This window comes from Theropithecus gelada, chromosome 7a (genome assembly GCF_003255815.1).
Source record: "Theropithecus gelada isolate Dixy chromosome 7a, Tgel_1.0, whole genome shotgun sequence".
Taxonomy (NCBI): Eukaryota; Metazoa; Chordata; class Mammalia; order Primates; family Cercopithecidae; genus Theropithecus; species Theropithecus gelada.
In genome coordinates, this window is record NC_037674.1 from 13,645,655 (window position 1) to 13,666,228 (window position 20,574).

At 33.7% G+C, this 20,574-nt stretch overlaps 1 protein-coding gene across 1 annotated transcript in view; it reads left to right on the plus strand.

Moving 5' to 3' along the window:
- Positions 1 to 20,574, plus strand: part of SPRED1 (sprouty related EVH1 domain containing 1) — a 103,246-nt gene that overhangs the window by 57,684 nt on the left and 24,988 nt on the right. Inside the window, exons 3-4 of the mRNA XM_025390575.1 lie at positions 9,907 to 10,075; positions 12,415 to 12,461. Of these exons, the coding sequence (XP_025246360.1) occupies positions 9,907 to 10,075; positions 12,415 to 12,461 (216 nt within the window). The remainder of the gene's footprint in view (positions 1 to 9,906; positions 10,076 to 12,414; positions 12,462 to 20,574) is intronic.

The window sequence follows — 20,574 nt, forward strand, 5'->3', positions numbered from 1 at the left end:
TTATCATGCCACATTGCCACCACCAGTTTATGAGCAATCCATTTCCTAAGCATCCTCACCGGCATTTCAAGTAGCCACTATTTTTTGTTTTACTCATTCTGAGAGATATGTAGTGATAATAACTTACTGTGGTTTTAATTGCATTTTTCTGATGGCTGATGATCATCTTTTCATTTGATTATTTGTATAATTCCCTATAAAAGGTGGTGACATTCTTGTTTTTTGACCTCTAGTCCTTGCCATATTTCCAAGAGGTGCTGGTGGAGTCCCAGTGTATCTCACCTCACATTCCCTCATCCCATGGCATTCTTGCTTCCTAATCGTTCACTTTTGTTAATAGTTACAGGTCTCTAATGGTTTTCTGTTTTATTTTTCAGTTAGTTTGGTAAGTTATAGATTTTTAGGAAATTGGCTTGTTTCACATAAGTTTTTGTATTCAGGGTCATAAAGCTTTATATTGTATTCTTTATTAATTTTTAAATCTTTACTTTTAGTTTTATCCTTCTTTTCTTCCTAACATAGTTTATTTGTACTTTTTCTTTTTTTCTTGTCCATTTCACTGGTCTTTGCAACTAATCAACTGTTGGCAAGGATACTCTCAAGACCTTTTGTATACCTTTTACCTAAATTCACCAGTTTTTAACATTTGCCACATTGAATGTATCGTTTTTCCCCTCTCCCAACACACACACACCCACACCCACACACACACACAAAAAACACTTTTTTTTCTGAACTATGTGATGTAAGTTGCATTACAGCCTGCTTTTTACCCTAATTTTTAGCGTATTTTTCCTAAGGACAAGAATATTCTCTTACAAAATTATAGTATATTTTTCATATTTAGGAAATTAACATAAATACATTACTTTAATCTACAGTCCCTATTCTAGTTTTTACAACTGTCTGTGTAATGTTCTTCTGACAATTTTGTTTCTTCAGTATAAGATTATGTTGCATTTAACTGCCATAGCTCTTTAGTCTTCTGTAAAATGGAGCAGTTCCTCAGTCTTTAATGACATAGACATATTTAAAGAATACTGGGCAGTTACTTTATAGAATGTTTCTCAATTTAGATTTTTCTAGTATTTCCCGGTGATTAGATTCATATTATTCATCCTTACCCACAATATCATGTAACATCTTGTGCCAGAAAGTAAAGTTGTACTCAAAGGATGAAATCTTGTTGAAAAGACACAAGTCAGCCTGAAGGAGTTCCCTTTATCCAATTAAATTAGGATAAATGATTATAATTCATTGACTAAAACAGGAATTCATATTATCTATATTCTAAACAAGCAAGCAAATGGGGGAAAAGTAGTTCTTCCTTTCTGTAGAATTTTTTTAATGAATTCATACTCTTTAAATTCTTAATACTTTTTTGGGGTTTATTATATTCATTTTTAACATTTTAAGTTGGACATTGGGTTCATTTTGTTTTCAGATTTTTATTTTCACTCTAAGCTTTTTAAACTGCAAATTTCCTTTTTGGCTTCTTGTTTTGGATTGTTGCACTACACAAATTTTTATATGGAGTTAATTTCATTATCTTTTAGTTATAAGGGTTTTCTAATTCTCATGCTGATTGATTCACTTGTCATTTAGAAACAGGTATAATTTCTTTCAAAAGAACAGGTATTGTAAATTAAAATTGTATTGCATTGTGTTTAGAGATTATAGGCTATGCGATAACAATTACATTTGTCAAGATATATGTTATATTGTGGGTAAATGATTAATTTACCTAAGTCTTCCACATATTTTAGAAGAATATATTTTTCAGGTAATTCATACAGGTTTCTGTGTGTATCCCATAGGTCAGACATTTTAATGGTGGTATTCAAATCTGCTTTATCTTTACTAATTTTGTGTCTATTTCATCTATCAATTATTGAGACATATATTCAGGTGTCTTACTGTGATTACATATTTGTCAAGTTTTTCTTGTGTTCTTTTATTCTTGGTTAATAAAAATATATGGATTATATTTCTACTAATTGAACTTTATTCATATTACCTTTTAGCCTAAGAGTCCATTTTGCTTATTACTCTTGGCATCCACCAGCTTTTCCCAATATTATGATGTCAAGTTTAATTCTAGCAGCACACTTTTTCATATCCTTGTAGTCATGTGAGGCTCCAGTTAAATTTTATTCCTCTATTGGTTGTTTGTTCTAATTTTTATTATTTGCACACTCATGTATATACTTTCTCGCCTCATTTATTTCAGTAGGAACTAGGTAGGAGTGTGGGTTTACTGGAGTATGGAAACTGTAGATACTGGTGTTCCAGTTACTATCTTTTTGAGTGAAAATAAAATACGTATGTATGTCTGACTGTCGAATATTTGATCTCTTTTTGTAACTTGCTGGGTTTTTGTATGAACTATTTAGTCATTAAAAATAATGTGTTAAAATAATGTGCCATAATTATGAAAATATGATACCATTTTCTTTCCTTCTTTCCTCCTTTATTCCTTTTTTTCTCCCTCCTTCCCTTCCTTTTGTGGTAGCTGAAGGTAACTGAACTGCTATTGTATGAGAATCACTGCCATTGCTGCTTCTGTTACTATTTTTTTTTTCAATTTCTAAGTCCCACTCAGCTCAGAACACAGTGTTAAGCACAAAGTTATATTAATAGACAATTGTAAAAACATGTATTTGATAAGATAATTCTATATAGAATGTCATAATGTATTTCTTGAAGGGTACAAGTTTTTATATCATTCAGAAAATTAAAGTTCATAATAAGAGGCAACTATTTGAGAGATCAGTTATTGACTTTGGTTATCAAGTAATTTAATTTGAATTTGGAATTATTATTTTAAAAATGAAATTATTTTTCATTGGATTCAAAGGTATTTCAGAAAGTTACTAGTAAAAATTTTTATGTCTGGTTACCAAGGGTACTACTTCTTAGATAACACTATTTGTGAACATGTAATTATCTACTTGTAAGGTAGCAACTATAATATAGTACTTAGTAATTTGAAAGTATATATTTAATTGTACTCTCTTCTTCCAAATTATTAATTGTTATTAGTGAAACAAAAATGCACGTACACCCATTTTTGGCTTGGTCTATTTTAAATGCTTCTGGCGAGCAACACAGTTATTTTACGATGGGAGTTTTGCTCTATATTTCCCAGAATAACTTGGAATAAGTCTTCAGAAGTTGTAGTTATTTAGTAACCACAGTTTCTCCCCCTTTTTTTCCCTCTGTAAATTCTTACCCTGGAACTTTTTTCAGATGAAGGAAAAGGGTTGGAGATTGAAGCATTTTTACAGCCTTTAGAGTCCATTAACTTAAACTCCTCAGAATTTATTCACATAAATTCTTTGAAGTGCTTACTACTTGTATCTGTCACTCAAACACCTCTGTCTCCATACTCAAAAATCATCACTTCATAAATGATCTCCCATCCTCACATAGCAAGTAACCTATTGTGGGGTAGTGGCATCACCTAGTTACCAACATCACCATCACTACTAAGATGTATTGAAGATTTACTGTGTGTTGGGCAGCATTTTGAATACTTTATGTATTAGCTCATCTAATTCTCAAAAGTCAGCTGGATGGTGAATGGTAGAGACTGGATGGGACCCAGCAGGTCTTGGCTACAAAGCCTACAAGCTTAACTAATTACTATACTGAATTCCTCTTACACAATAGTAACAGTTTTCTTCTTCCTTGGGAAGTGAATGTGTCATGCTCCTGCCCTATTCTATTTTTCATAGCTTAAGCATTATTTTGAACACTTTTCACTCATATAAAAATCCATTTTTGTTAAACACCTTTCTTCTTCCGCTGTCCCTTAACCTGGTGTAGTATAAGGAAACCATTTGTCTTCCCTCTCCCTTCATCTGTATCAGATTTTAATAAATTTATATCAACAGTATTTTCAGTTTTCTTGAAGTCCAGAGTTCACCTGTTTATCTGTATTTTCATAAATAACGTCTGTTTAATGTGAACAGACAAAAGAATAAAAAATAAAAATAGATTTTATAAGTTGTTTTTTTCGCTACCACTGGATTGAAAGATCTTCTTAAAATACCTGTGGTTCCAAAAATATTTACCTTGCTAGTAAAGAATTTAGACTTGTATATCTTAAGCAAATTAGATTTGTTTAGATCTGTGTTGGAATGCAAAGTTGTGCTACCAAAAACACCTACATATTGTATTTTCCTCCTTTATTATTATAGTCACTTTCCTAGAGCTGGCTCCAGCCAGTGTATCTGCAGCAATTATATTGTACTCCAACCTGGCAAGATCTGTTTGTATGTAAAAGTCTGAATTTTTCTTCATGCAGTCAGTATAAACATTTAAGTGCTATTGAATTTGTTGCAGCTTTTTCTAGTTTAAAATTTTTCATTTTATATATATATGTGTGTGTGTGTGTGTGTGTATATATATATATATATATTTTTTTTTTTTTGGTAAATGTCTGTATTTCTAATCCCAGTGCATTTATAGATGATCAAAAGTTCAAAAAGTTCTAGTACTAATACTAAAACATTACTCTAATTTGTTCTTTGTCAACCAGCCGCATTTTTAATGGATCAGTGAAGGGTTATTCTTGTCACATTATTTTAGCAATCTATTCTTTATAGTTACTGTTGATTGAGTCCTACATTTAATATTTACTGTACAGTAGCTGTCTACACTTCTGATGTCTTTCCAGTTTATTAATATGAAGTATCTTTTGAGTAAAAAAGAGGGTGAGGCCACTTACTGGTTGGCTTTTAAATTTATCTTTACTATCTATTTTATGAATGTCTTTCATTAATATAGTGGGGGCCTGATGAAATTCACACCTACAGCTAATTAATACTAGCAAGAAGTTTGTTCAGCTTTTAATTAGAATTAGGTATGTGTTCCAATACACTGAATATTTTTAAGATTATGTTTTCAATAGCTTCTGGCAGTGGCCTTTAGGATAGTCTTAACAAGACTTAGAATTATTTATTTCCTTTTGCACCATGTCTTGTCTTACAAAGAAGACAAGACATTAATTGCCATTGGTAATTAGCCTAACTTCCTATTGGCCAGAAATAATGTATCCCTTTACCTCATTTCTCCTACAAAGTAAATAATTCACTTGGTAATATGGGATTGGTTGTTTTTAATCTCTTGTCAAAGATGTAATTGCTATTTTCTACAGTTTGCTAATTATGCCCATCTCAAATATGGTAATTCAGCATTGAACTCTGCTTCCTGTATGACTGTTGTTACTAATATTACTGTTATCTTTTAAGATACAGAATTAATACAGTGAAAACTACATTGGGCTAACGTCAGAACTTAGTGTTCTGATATAGTTGAGAAGGGACAGTGAAAATAGGCAGTAGATTTCAGTAATTTTAAGAATCCTCTATCCCTTAAAATTATTTTTGCCTTTCAGGAATGTAGGTTTAGTTCTGATCAGATGATGAGTAAACATCTTCTGAGGCATTCTTTTTCTTTGCTTTCTTTTTCTTTCTTTTTTTTTTTTTTTAACAACTTTCAACCCCATTGATTTTTTTTTTTAAGTTTGAAGTAGATAGTTGGTATCCATCTCTGTTACTTAATCAAGGTGTACTATACATTGTCTTTAGTGTGATTAAAGTACATTTTTTAAAATGCTACTTAAAAGCAAAACAACTTTCTAATATATTATGTCACTTAGATAAATAAGAAAATATTGTACATTGCATAGGGAACCTGTGAGAATTATGTAAATGAGTGATAGACTCTTCTAGGAGGCATATCCTAAAAAATATCTACAAAGATGTTGGGCGATTGTGCCAACAGATTACCTTTTTTCTGTTCCACTGCCTGTTCCAACATTCATTTTAGCAACTACCGTAGAAGTTTTTACCTAAAGGATAATCAGTTTTATGCTACATTAAATATATAATACCAACAGTATTTTCTCATATTTTATAGATAGAAGTAAACATGTTGAGATCTAGTTTATAATTAGTATGTTTTTGTACTGGTTGGTTTGGTACGATATTTAAACTCGGTATTTTCATGACTTTTTGGTGGAACACATTTCTGCATAGGTACTTATGTGAGTCAAAGAGCTAGTTCATTAGCCTCTTCATTTCCTCAGTGCATTTTAAAGCTGATTTTTATTGATTTATTTATAATTTCATCTTTTAGATTCAAGGGATACATGTGCAGATTTTGTTACCTGGGTATATTGGATAATGCTGAGGTTTGGGGAATGATGGATTTTGACACCCTTGTACTCAATAGGTTTTCAACTCTTACCTCCCTCCTTCTCTTTCCCCAGTGCCTATTATTGCCATCTTTGTGTGTCTGAGTATCCATTGTTAGCTCCCACTTATAAGTAAGAACATGTGGTGTTTCGCTTTCTGTTCCTACATTAATTTGCTGAGGATAATGGCCTCCAGCTATATCCATGTTGCTGCAAAGGACATGATTTCATTCTTCTTTATGGCTGTTTAGTATCCCATGGTATATGTTTTATAAGTATATATGTATCACATTTTCTTTATTTAATCCACCGTTGATGGACACCTAGGTTGATTCCATGTCTTTGCTATTGTGAATAGTGCTTAAACTTATTTTTAAAACTACTTTTTCTTTGAGTTTTGGGACGCTCTAAACAATAGATGCCTTTTGAAGATGAGATTAGGGTAGATCACGTTGAAATTTTATTTATCTGAGAGTTAATAGTTGAAAGTATTAATTTTGGAAAATAGAAGAGGGGGCTAATTCAGTAATATTTTCATGTATTAAAAATTAATTTAGTGGTATTATATATTAAAAACTAGAATCAAACTGTTCTTATGTCCTCCCCTTTTTAACAATTCCAATTTAGCATTGTTTTACAAAATACTGCTTTTCCCACTGTTTATGGATATAGTAAAAATGTTGCAGTAATTTCTGACACTAACATTTACTTCCCCTTGAATTCTAGAGCTTAATCCTGAATTGTTGTTGTTGTTACAAAACGGTTGTAACAAATATTTAATAGTAAATCTGTGTAAAATGCTTTAGCAAAGTGCTGACTCATAAAAGTTCTGGATATATGTACATTCCTTTCTTGTTTTGAGATGGAGTTTCACTCTTGCTGCCTAGGCTGGATGGCAGTGACACAATCTTGGCTCGCTGCAACCTCTGGCTCCCAGGTTGAAGTGATTCTCCTGGCTCAGCCTCTTAAGTAGCTGAGATTACAGGCACCCACCACCATACCCGGCTAATTTTTGTATTTTAGTAGAGATAGGTTTCACTGTATTGGTCAGGATGGTCTCAGACTCCTGACCTCAGTCGATCTACCTGTCTCAGCCTTCCAAATGGCTGGAATTACAGGCGTGAGCCACTGTGCCTGGTTGTTAATTCTTTTGTAATACATGTAGAGTCGTCAAAGTATAGGAAGCAAAACTCTTGAGCGAATTTCACTGCATTGCCTATAAACGGGCAGGACTTAGTCACATTTTTGGTTATTTCTGAATTAATAAAAGTTACTACCAAGAATTATTATATTTGGTGGTATGCTGATAAAAGGTTTAGCAATCAGCTTTCAGGAGGGGACACAAGTCAATGATTTATAGCATTTACATACCTCCACCATGGCTGCTTTCAGTCAGCATGCCATCATTGCATATGGCATTGGGAAGAAATGAGCAGTAGTGTGGCATTACATAGTATTTCTACCATACAGATACGACAGACATAAACTACCTCAAGAACATAGGTAATTGTGAAAATAGAGTAAAATAATTTGGAACTGATGAGTTTTGTGTATTATTTTATTTTTAATGTAATTTATTTCATTGTAGAGTTATATATTCTAGCTTTTTAACAATGGCTTCCAAAATTCCTGAAAATTTAATATCTGGCTCTTGGGAGCCAGTATAAGCACACTCTAGCAGACCTCCCCTCCAAAAGCATAAATTAGAGATTCCTAGTCCATGATCTATGAATGAGTTCCTAGGGAAGTGCATAAAGCCTGAAGGTTTTTCTGAGGAGAAGTATTGGTTTAGTACCTAATGTTTGTCTGCGACTGTAACTTAAGGATTTGGCAAATAGACAAAGATCAGCTCATGCAGGGCCTAGTAGGTCATAGTAGGAATTTTAGTCTTGAAAGCATTGAAAAGACATTGAAACTAGGAAGTGGTCCAGTAAAGTTGCTATTTTTATTTTAAGAAAAATTATTACTCTACCTGCAGAGTAGTGTAATTACTAATAGTAATTCACTACTACTAGTAATATATGAGGGGATCATCAGCAGTGCATGGAAGAGATGTGCAAGTGATAATGGTGATTGGAAAAGAGTGGAGGTAGTGGAAAGATAATCTTTCACCAAATACCAACTGAGCATTTATTATGTGTCATGTGCTACTATGGGTTTCATTTGAATTATTTTTAATTATTTCCTCCTATTTTCTTATAGGGGATTCTTAAAATAATTAAGGTGTGTAGTTCTAGTCTTTTTATTAATTAGATTAATTGCAAAGATCACTGATAGATCCACTTCTGTTTTATATAGTAATAGTGACAACTAACATTAAGCATATTGTGAATATGATGAAAGACAAAGGCCCAGGAACGAAAGATTGAAGGGACCTTATAACTGTCCTGGAATGGATCCTACACTGGAAAGATTTTTAAAATGCTATAAAAGACATTATTAGTATAGTAGGCAAAGATGAAACATGGTCTGTGGAACATGGTCTATAGATTAAAGTTCTGTGTTGATTTTAAATTTCCTGAATGAGATCACCATACTGTGATTACATAAGAGAACAGTATTGCACTTAAGAAATACACTCAAGTGTGTATTAAAGATCAGTAGAACATAATATATGTAACTCCTTTGAAAGAATTCATAATAAATGTTTATACATGGACATATGCATAGAGAATGTTAAAAAGTAATGTGATAGGTCTGGATAAAGGGCAAACAGGAATTTTCTGTGTTATTCTTGTTACAGGTATTTCTACAAATCTGAAGTACTTTCAAAATAAAAAAATTTAAAAACCAAAGGTATATTGCTTCATACATTGCATGAAGCTCTTTACATGAATGCACATTCGGTCATTCCACTCTAAGCTCTGGGATATTTTAATACTGCAATTTCTATTTTAGAGATGAGTAAACTAAGGCTTTAAAAAGTTAGGTAACTCACTTAAATACATATTTTGAGAAAGTGGCAAAGAGTATTTGTTTTACTGCTGTGACCGTTAAATTCTTACACAAAATATAAATACATCTTTTAAGACATTTAGGAAAATGACTTTATTTTATTTTATTTTGTTTTGTTTTGTTTTTGAGACAAAGTCTCACTGTGTTGCCCAGGTTGGAGTGCAGTGACCTGATCTCAACTCACTGCAACCTCCGCCTCCTGGGCTCAGACGATTCTTCTGCCTCAGCCTCCTGAGTAGCTGGGATTACAGGCATGTACCACCACGCCCAGCGAATTTTTTATATTCTTAGCAGAGATGGCGTTTCACCATGTTGGCCACGCTGGTCTCAAATTCCTGATCTCAAGTGATCCGCCCGCCTCGGCCTCCCAAAGTGCTGGGATTACAAGTGTGAGCCACTGCCCCCAGCAAAAATGACTTTAAAAAATTAAATTTCTATTACTTCCAACCCCCTGCCTCTTTCCTGGAACTAATTCCTGATATATTCCTCCAGAAATTTTGTGTGCAATGGGAGTGTATATATGTGTGTATTCTTTAAAATGGGAGTATGATAAGCATCCTGTTTATAATGTGCATTTTTTTATTCCATCTTAATCTCTTTAGTGAGTGACTTCGTGAAGACTTTATTTAAAATATTAGAAATTATTCATTAAAAAGTAATAGCTTTTTATCACCTCAGTTTGTATTTATGAGCTACATTAGATGCATTTGATACATGTATATTAATTTTTGGTATTTGGCTTTTGTCAGGTGGTTTTGGAATGTATGCTTAAAAAAGACCTCATTTATAATAAGGTCACTCCAACATTTCACCACTGGAAGATTGATGACAAGAAGTTTGGTCTTACGTTTCAAAGTCCTGCTGATGCTAGGGCTTTTGATAGAGGTATCCGAAGAGCTATAGAGGATATTTCTCAAGGTAAGTATTCTTGACTATTTTCTTATTTTATTTATCAGTTATATATAGTAGAGGTTATCTTTCTTAAAGTTGACCAAAAGTAGTTTTCACACTTTGACCATGTCAGCTTTTGTGATATGTGACCTGGCTTTGAAACCTCACAATAGATGAAGAGAAAATAATAGACTCCTTAACCTGATTTGTATTTGTCACATCATAGTCTATGTCAATTGCATGTACTATCTTAAATAGTCCATCAACAGCTGACTTCAGATAATTCAAATGTTTTAAAATAAAAACTTGAAGGAAGGGGGACTAGAAATATACAGCTGTGAGAATCCCAGTTGGTATTCTACTTGTGTATGTATGACACCAGTCACATCCTTTTTTTGGGTAATTATATAGAACTTGTAATATTCAAATGTATGTAGACTGTAGTTATTCCACGACAAAAGTCTTTACTTTATTGATTTCATTATTGAGGATTGGCAGACTTCCAAACCTCATCTATTCCTTTGTTATCTTTTCAGTCTATTAAAATGTTAACTCAAAAGCATACAGGTTTTGAAGGGAAGAATAATGTTTTTTTATTTAAGACTGACTTATGCTTACTTAAAAATCACATTAAAACCCATTTCTTCCCATAAAGGTAGAAATATCTAAGACTTGATTTTTTTTTCTAATTAGGAAGGAAAATTATTTCAATTTAACTTTCTGTATGAAGTAACTGAAAGTGTGCTAGACTACATTGTGATTTGTGTATTTTGAAGATGTCATTTTAATAAGAAAATCTGAAAACATAAACTATGAGACCAGTCACAGGCAAGAACATGGAAATACGTTGTACAAATCTCTTTTGATAGTGCATGAAACTGTAGTTAAGTAATTTATTTAGCTACTTTAAAAGATTGGAATTTGGTAAATGAGTAATTTTTTATTCTGATCCAGAAAAAATTACTATGAAGTAATAGTACCCATTTTGTATTTATTGTAAGACCCCATAAATTCTCCCTAGATCAGTGTTCTTAACCTTGGCTACACATTACAATCATCTGGGAAGCTTTTGAAGCTTAAAATGACTTAGTCTCCACTCCAGACCAATTGAATCTATCTGGGAAATGGAGTCGAGTCACCCATTATTTTTCACAAACTCCAAGTAAGTTCAAATATAGTGAGGAATTGTTCTCTAGTCAAGTAATTGTAATTTGAATTTGAAGGAAAAAAATAAGAAACTTAAAAAAAAAAAAATACATGATACCCTGTGCCTCATTCCACAGAGATTCTGATATATTTTGGTTTGATGCCATACTCTGGCATCAGTGTATTTTTTGACAATTCCTCAATTGATTCTAACCCTTAGCAAGGTTTGAAGAACCAGTGCTTTAAAGAGAAAAATATTATCCATGGCTGCTGGAATTTATATGATTTAAAGTTTTGAATTACTTTTAAGCTTATGCTCATGTACCATAACAGTATACTTCTTTCACTAGGATCAAATAGATTGGGTTTAATGTTTTAAAAAATGATTTACAAGGAGTAGCTTACAAACTCCCAGGTAGAATAGACTATAGTACTTAGTCTGCCTTGTTATTTTTGAACATTGAAAAACATTAGCTAGCATTATCATCGGCTGTTATATAGACTTTCAACAATCTCAAATTGCTTTTACTTGACCTTCTGTGACAAAAAGATAAAATATGCTGCTCTTTCAAAAGGGCACATTTCTCCTTATCTCATGCCTACTCCATGCTAAGCTGTGCCTCTCAAGGGTAGCATGAACTAAGAATACTAGGACAAATCCTTTCTTATTAATTTATTGAAACTAAAGGTACCCTTAACAGCATGAAAATCTGTACAGAGACATTGATGCACAGAAGTCAGTAACAACAGTTGGCCTTTAACTATCAATAGTGGATTAAAACTCATTTGTTTTCCATCTTAGCTAAAGCAACTAAAATCCTGGCTTTGGGTACTAAATACTGCTTCCTGGGTCAAAGCATTTAGAAAAATTGAATAAATCGCATCTTAGCATCACCAGAGCAGTGTAATTATAATCTGCCTAGTAATTGGCAGTATTTGGGAGAAACTAGGGGCAGGGGGTGCTAGAGATAGTATACTTTCAGAGAAAACATCTTGTTAGTTAAGCAACTGGAAATTTTCCTATGGAAGAAGGAAATAATTACATTATTCTCCATTATTCTAACGGGCAAATATAAGTGGCCAGTATCTTAATTGCCAGGCAATCCAGAAAGATCTCTGATTAGTCTTTTAAAGTATTATAATGACATAATCAATTAGTCATTAATACTGGACTCTAAGACAAAAATTCTATGCTTAATTAACCTTATCTGTTTTCTTAGGATGCCCCGAATCAAAAAATGAAGCTGAAGGGGCAGATGACTTACAAGTAAGTAACGGCTTGGAAGGAATTTGTAAACAAAGGATGTGGAAGAAATCACTAGCCTTATTAAATAAACTTATCAATTGCTAAGAATATTTCTAAGACACTGTATTTGTCAAATTTCTCCAGAAAAAAATAACCAATACAGGTTGAGCATCCCTCATCTGAAAATTTAAAATCTGAATGTTCCAAAATCTGAAACTTTTTTCTTTTTGAGACAAGGTCTTGCATTGTTGCTCAGGCTGGTCTCGAACTCCTAGGCTGAAGCAATCCACCCACCTCCCCACAATGCTGGAATTATAGGCCTGAGCCACTGTGCCTGGCCCCAAAATCCAAAACTTTTTGAGTATGGACTTGACACCTCAAGTAGAAAAAATTTACACTTGACCTCATGTAATGAATCACACTAAAAATGCAATCAGAATTTTGTTTCATGCCTGAAATTATTTTAAATCATGTATAAAATTACCTTCAGCCTGTGTGTTATAAGGTGTATAAACATAAATAAATTTCATCTGTAAAGTTGGGTGCTATCCTTAAGATGTCTTATTATGCACATACAAATATTCTGAAATTTGAAACAGTTCTGGTTCCAAGCATTTCAGATAAGAGATACCAGTCTTTATATAGAAAGTAAAGTTTCTTTCTTTCTTTTTTTTTTTTTTTTTTTTTTAAGGAAGTGGTTCATAAGATTGTGGGCTGGGTTGGCAGAATGGGCAGGCATGCTGGAAATTGGCACAAGTTGGTGTTGCAGTCATGAGAAGGCTGAATTCTGTTCTCTTCAGAGGACCTCAATCTTTTTTCTTATGCCTTTCAACTAATTGCTTGAGGTCACCCACATTATGGAGGATGCCTAACTGCCATATTATAAGGACATTCAAGCAACACTATGTAGTTGTTCATGTGGTGAGGAACTGAAGCCTTCAGACAACAGCCATATTAGTGAGCCACCTTGGAAGCAGGTTATTCAGCTCCAAGCAAGCCTTAAGATGACCAGTTGTGCCATGTTTTCACTGCAACCTTATGAGGGACCCTGAACCAAAACCATCTATTTAAGCTGCTCTTGAATTCCTGGTCAACAGGAACTGTGAAATAATAAATGTTTGTTATTTTAAGCCACTAAATTTGGGAATGATTTTTGACTGATACAGATTCTGGAGACCTGAAAATGAAGTGCTGCTGCAACAAATACTAAAACATGGGAATGACTTTGGACTCAGGACTCAGACAGTAAATAAAAGCTGGAAGGTCTTTGAGGCGAGGTTTAATAAAGTTCCGAAGAGACTGTTACTGGAAGCCTAAAGGTCTTTGGATAGAGCGTCAGTGAGGGTTTAAATGAAAATGAAGAAAATCATATTGGAAAATGGAAGAAAGGGAATGTTTGTTTAGTGTCTGAAAGCTTAGCAACGATGTCACCTGGCAGTAATGTGGGAAACAGAAAATATACCCAATGTACTGGGTGGTTAAGCTAAGGAGTTTTCAAGCAAAAAGTTGAAGCTTTTTGTCTGATTTCTTCTTACTGCTTATGATAAAAAGTAAATGAGAGAAGTAAACTAAGGAAGGACTCCTTAACAAGAACCCAGGACTTCGCTGGTTTTGAAAATTCTCAGTTTCTCAATATGTCAAACGGCTAAGATTAAGAAATGGCTTCTAAGCAAAGATCAAATCCAGGGCCTTCTCAGAAAAGCATTGTCTAAGGATGTGAGTGTAAATTCCTTTGTTAAGACCTCAGGAGGATTTAAGATGAACCTCAGAGAATCTTTCAATTAAATAGGTCCTATAAGAAGTGTAAATGTATGTCACATAGCAGAAGTTTAAGGTTGAGAAGAGTTTTTCTCATTTATAAGTGTGCTTTTTATCTAATGGAGTGGACCTCTATAAGATTCACAAAGTTTTTTGACGCATTATATTGGCAGAAATACCACCTTTGATTGAAGAGGGGCCCTTTGAATCCCCAAAATTCTACTTGCAGGAAGCAAGTTGAAAACTATACAGATGCAAACTTGGCCCACCCTTCAATGAAAATAGAAGGAAATTAGAAATTAGAACCAAGATCTCAAAGGCCAGAGCCAAGAGTTATGAAAAATTATTCCCAGGTCCTAAGTTCCACTCTAGGAACTTCCAACGTTGCCACCTTGATTTCAGAATTACGTGCACCAATAACTATGTTGTTCCTCTCATTTTTTCCACTTTGAACAAGAAGGTCACATGGCAGTTATCCTCTGCCTGTCCTACCATTGTCTTTTGGGTACGTGTTGGGCAGATAATTTGTATCTTTAGTTCCAGATCATCAGATTGAGAGAAGCGATATATATTCAAGGAGCAGCATTTAAGGAACTACATATACCCAGGGAGTTTCATCTGTACCTGCACCTGTTTAGAAGACGGCATCCTAGCTTTGAAGATGTTGCTGTAAAAAGATGAGACTTGTAGGGAGCCATGGGAGGGTAGAATGTATTTTGAATATGAGAAAAATATAAATAATTGGTGTTCAAAGAGCAGTGAATTATGGTCGTTTTAAAATATGGAAACATTTTATACTCCTTTCTTCACTGGAGTCTAATTCCCCTCTTCCTGAGTATAGGCTGTTCCTAGGGACTCACTTCTACCAAACGGAATGTGTTGAAGTGTGACTTCTGAGGGCAGATGATAAGAACATTTCTGGCTTCCATCTTGCTTTCTGTCTTGTATCACTCTGGGAGAAGCAAGCTACTATACATGAGGACACTGAAGGAAATGTATGAAGAGATCCATGTGAGGAATTGAGGTCATCTGCCAACAACCAGCAAGGAACTGGAGCCTTTTAGCAACAACCACGTGAAGTGAATCATCCTGAAAACAAGTCCTTCAGCCACAAACAAGCCTTCAGATAATTACAGCCACTGCCAGTCTCTTGACTAGAACTTCATGGGGACTATGAGCCAGAATCACCCAGCTAAATTGGTCCCACATTTCTGACTTACAGAAACTATGAGGTAATAAATGTTTGTGTTTGAAGCTGCTAAGTGTTGTGGTAATTTTTAATGCATCTATAGGTAAAGAATGCACAAGCAGAAAGGGAAGTTTAACTTTTTCTTAAGATGATTAGAATGATAGCTAATTTTTTCAGAGTTACAACTGCAAAAGAAAACTCTTAAATTTACTTTAGTACCATTTATTTCATTTATGATGTTCCAAAGGTTTAGAACGTCATTCTTCTTTTGAAATGTATGGGAAGTTGCAGTGTGTTATGATTTATCTAGCTACTTTATTAGGAATAAAATACATGTTAAGTTTCATAATTCATCTTATGGGCTTGACATAAATAAATGTTTTGAATACAGATTATGGTTTAAGGTAGTGTTTATATCAGGTTTACTTCATTGGCAATTGTTTACAAAGACAATATAGTTTAAAAGAATAACGCATTATCTAATTTTTTAACACAATAAAAGTAATGATAATGTTATATTTAAATAAATGTTTTGAAGGTATTAAATGCCAGAGTGGAAATCCTCTGTCTTTTGAATGTTTATTAATTAATTCAACAAATATTTGAGTACCTATTTTTGTGCCAATAACTTTACTAGACATTTCCTTCATAAGTTATTCGACAACTTTCTGCTTTCAACAGTTAATGTCTTCATCAGTTATCATAAGTCAACAGAAAGAAATTTACCTTTCTATTTCATATCTGTCTTTGGAGGGTTTTATAACAGATCATCATTTGAATTTGAAATCCTATCTTGTTCATCTTTTATTCCTGATGTGTAATATAGTACTAATCACATACATAATTGGCACTCAAGAAAAGTTTTGAGGAAAAATCTTAAAAATTAAGATTTTTAAAAACCTAATCAATAATAAGGTATTACTGTTCTTTTCATTTAGTTTCTTTCTTTGACTATTTTAATGAGGCAAATGAGAGCTTTTGGTTTTTTGTTTGTTTTGAGACAGGATCTTATTCTGTTGCCCAGATGGAGTGCAGTGGCATGATCTCAGCTCACTGCAGCCTTTGTTTCCTGGGTTCACATGGTCCTCCCACCTCAGCCTCCCGAGTAGCTGGACTATAGGCACGTACCACCACTCACAGCTAATTTTTGTATCTATTTGGTAGAGACGGTTTTGCCATGTTGCCCAGGCTGGTGTCAAACTCCTGGGCTCAAGTGATCCACCCACTTGGTCTCTCAAAGTGTTGGGATTATGGCATGAGTCACCGTGCCTGGTCTGGGTTTTCGTTGTTGTTGTTTAATGCTAGCTTATGCTTTGTTTTAAGATCATTTTTAGTGCTGACAGAGTTGTCACTTACAACATTTACAGCTCTTATTGTTCAGATATACTGGATTGAGAACAAAACCCACAAAACTTACCTCACAACAGGCTTGAGGTTAAAAGAGGAAAAGATCTTAGATATGTTTTGGGGCAGAAGAAAGATGAGATCTGATTGATATGAAGTAAAACATTGTCATGTTTTCTCGTTTGGCCATTGAGAAGTACATGACTAACTTAATCTTTTTTTAGAAGTAAGTAATGTCATTTCTTTTTTTTTTTTTTTTTTTTTTTTTTTTTTGAGACGGAGTCTCGCGCTGTGAAGTAAGTAATGTCATTTCTGAGCCAAAATGATTAGAAGGCTATGATTTATGTTTGTCTAATTTTGCTTTAGGCAAGGGATATGAATTGTTCCTGTAACGATTTTCAAAGGTGGTAATATTTTAATAAGGCTCTATATCTGAAAACTAAGTGGACTGGCTTTATTTAGGTAGTACAGAGTATTTAATGGTACCACAAGCTATCACAATCCTTTAGTAAGTGCTGCCTTAACAGTTTTCAGAAAGCCCTGATGTGTCTTAGATTGAATTTTATTTATTACCCAATAAGAGAGCAAAAAAATTCTCTGTATAACTTTTTGCATAATGTTTTGTTACTTAAAATTTTATTGACTCTTAGACTAATATATGCATATTTTGAAAATTATAAAGACAAAATTAGGAATCATTCATTCCTGCCCAAAAATAATTAGTTCATATTTGGATATTTCTGCTTAGGCTTTTCTTTCTTCTGACATCTTGTATACAAATGCATACTTCCTTTTAGAAGCACCATTGGGATCATACTTCTAAAATGCAGTCAGCTTAAAATCTCTTGGCCATTTTCATTGTGTCAGTCTAACTTCAGAGTCTTTGATCTTAGCCATTCCATTATGTAGCTATACTACAATTTAATCATTCACATCATCGAATATTTCCCACAGCCTTTTACATACATTTTAATTTGTGTCTTTGAGTGTGACCTTAAGATAAAAATCCTAGAAATACATTTGTCATTTAAAGGGTTGAAGATTTATGTGTTAGCAGGATGTGTATAACTACTCCTTATTAACTCAAAAGTTGATCTACAGACAGTAAACAGTCTCTGCAAACCTAATACTACATTAAGCCAAACTAACTCTTCGTTAGAAAGGTAGTTCTTCTGTTGAATAAGCCAGGTTACAGGACTTGTTTTCCTTTACTACTATTGTCAGACATTGTGTCTTGCTGCATTTTTCATATTCCTTGTATATTTTTTCATCACAGATGGCTGTGTTCAGGTAGCTTAAAGAAAATGCTATATGCTGTTAATGTTTCCAGTCAAAGCTCATAGACAAATAGAAAACTAAAAATTCAAGGGTTGGTTTGTTCTTACCCTTAAGCGAATCAAACTAAAGAAATCTAATGAACAGAATAGGAGACAGTTGTGGCCAAATTTAAAATGAATTGAAACTGGAAACACTACACCACAATGTTAATAATGGTTTTTTTGGGCTTGTGGAATTAGAGTAATTTTTTTCGTTTTTTTCTATGCTTTCTAAGCTAGCCTAATTTGAGCATATAATTTTAAATACCTAAAGAATTGCTATGGTAGCATGTTTAACACATGTAATGCCAAGATGTAAGGGCTCTTTACCAAAGAAAAATTTTAAACCACTTCTGTCATTTAATAAACCAATGATATAATTGTTATAAAACTTACTTTAGTAGGATATGAGCCAGCCACACATTTTGCAAACCTGTAATTTGTGATTTACAATTACAAGAATGATGTTCTTGAGCAGTATGTTGACTGTGATGTCCCTTTTTTTCTGCATTTGATTTATTTATTGGGAATCATACATTAACAAGGGTTTGCAAAACAGCACTAAATTTTCTCTCTCTGAGAGCTAGCACTAGAAGATGGGGCGCAAAGGGAGGAGAGAAGCAACTTTGTTTTTGTTTTTTCTTTAGCTGTCATCTGGCCTTATGTTCTGCTCAAGAGCTACAGCTGGAATTATTTTATTGCTTTATTCTGTATCCTTTTGCCTCTACACACAAAATTGCTATAGAAGTCTTTGAAAAATAAAAAGTTAGGCACTCACTTATCAACCATAAGAGAATAATTCTTATACCAGCAACTGACAGAAAAACAGCTTTTCATTGTGCACTATTGGCATGGTTACTTTGTAGACATTACACATTAGCCTGTGCCACCATACAATACTAAAAGCATCGAATGTGAGTATATATAACTGCTATAGATGTTATTTTTTTTAAACTAGAGATCATGCCAGTGATTTTACAGTCTTTGTGCCTATCATATATTAACTTTCTACTCTTGTGGAAGATTTTTGGGATTTCCAACCACCTAATTTTATCTTACCTTCATGTTTCCATAGTAATTGTCACTTTTCAGGGGTTATATAACCCAGTCAAAAAAAATAGAAGTTTGTCTAAGTCTGAACACTTTATGCTTAATCATATCCAAATTAAGAAAATGTTTTGGTTATTACTACAGGTTGAGTATCCCTAATCCACAATTCAGAATGCTCCAAAATTCAGATTTTCTTAAGCACTGACATGTGGCTCAAAATAATGCTCAGATTTTAAATTTTTTTATTAGGGTAGGTATATTATATTATACGCATTTATACTTAGGTTGAACATCCCTAATATAAAAGTTAGGTAAGTGATAAGACCCAGTGTGGGCAGAGATGTAAGGAAATGGTTCCTCTGTCTTATACAATTAAGGGGTTTTCAGTTGATAACATAAGTTTACCAAAGGGTAGCTTGGTAATGTAATTGAATATGTGTATATACTTTATTCAACAATTCCATTTATAGGAACTAATACTAAAGAAATAATACAGGTACACCAAGATATATGTAAAAAGAAGTACATTACAATGCATATAACAGAAATTTGGAAATCTAAATGCCCATAAATAGAGTATTAGCTAAGTAATATATGACATATGCAATACTGGACTTCTCTGCAGCAGTTGCAAAGTGTAACGTGTATACTGATATGGGGAAGGTCCATGGAATGTTAAGAAGTGAAGAAAAGGAGCCCTGTATGGATAGACTAATATAAATGGGATCAAATTGTACATAGCATGTAAACACATATACATGCGTTAGGAAATTTAGGAAGATATATGTCAAATAGTAATAGTGGCTATTCCACAGGGGTAGGATTATGGAAATAATTTTTATTGTTTTTATAACTTGAACTTTGAATAACAGTTACTCAGAGATTTTTTTTTGCCAGGTGTGATAGCTCATGCCTGTAATCCCAGCACTTTGGGAGGATGAGATGGAAAGATTGCTTGAGCCTAGGAGTTCAAGACCAGCCTGAGCAACACAGTGAGACTCTGTCTCTACCAAAAGCAAAAAATTAGCCAGGTATGGTGGAGTGCACCTGTAGTTCCAGCTACTCGGGAGGCTGAGGTGAGAGGATCATTTGAGCCTGGAAGGTCAAGGTTACAGTGAGCTGTGATCGTGCCACTGCATTCCACCCTGGGCAACAGAGCAAGACCCTGTCTAGCTAACTAGCTAGAGTGTTTAGATTTATTATTGCTTAAGGAGCTCTCTGTATACACTTTTTTTTCTATTATATCACATTTATTCCTGAGGTATCAATGTGATCTGATTATTGGATATTCGCATATCACAGATTATAGAATTCTCAGTGTGCACCAGGCATATAGTTCTATGCTCCAGGGATAAAACTTAGGCAGAGTCCCTCTTTACAGGTTGTCCTAGTTCGTTCTAGCTGCTACAGCAAAATCCCATGACTGGGTAGCTTATAAATAAAAGTAATTTGTCACCATTCTTGAGTCTGGGAAGTC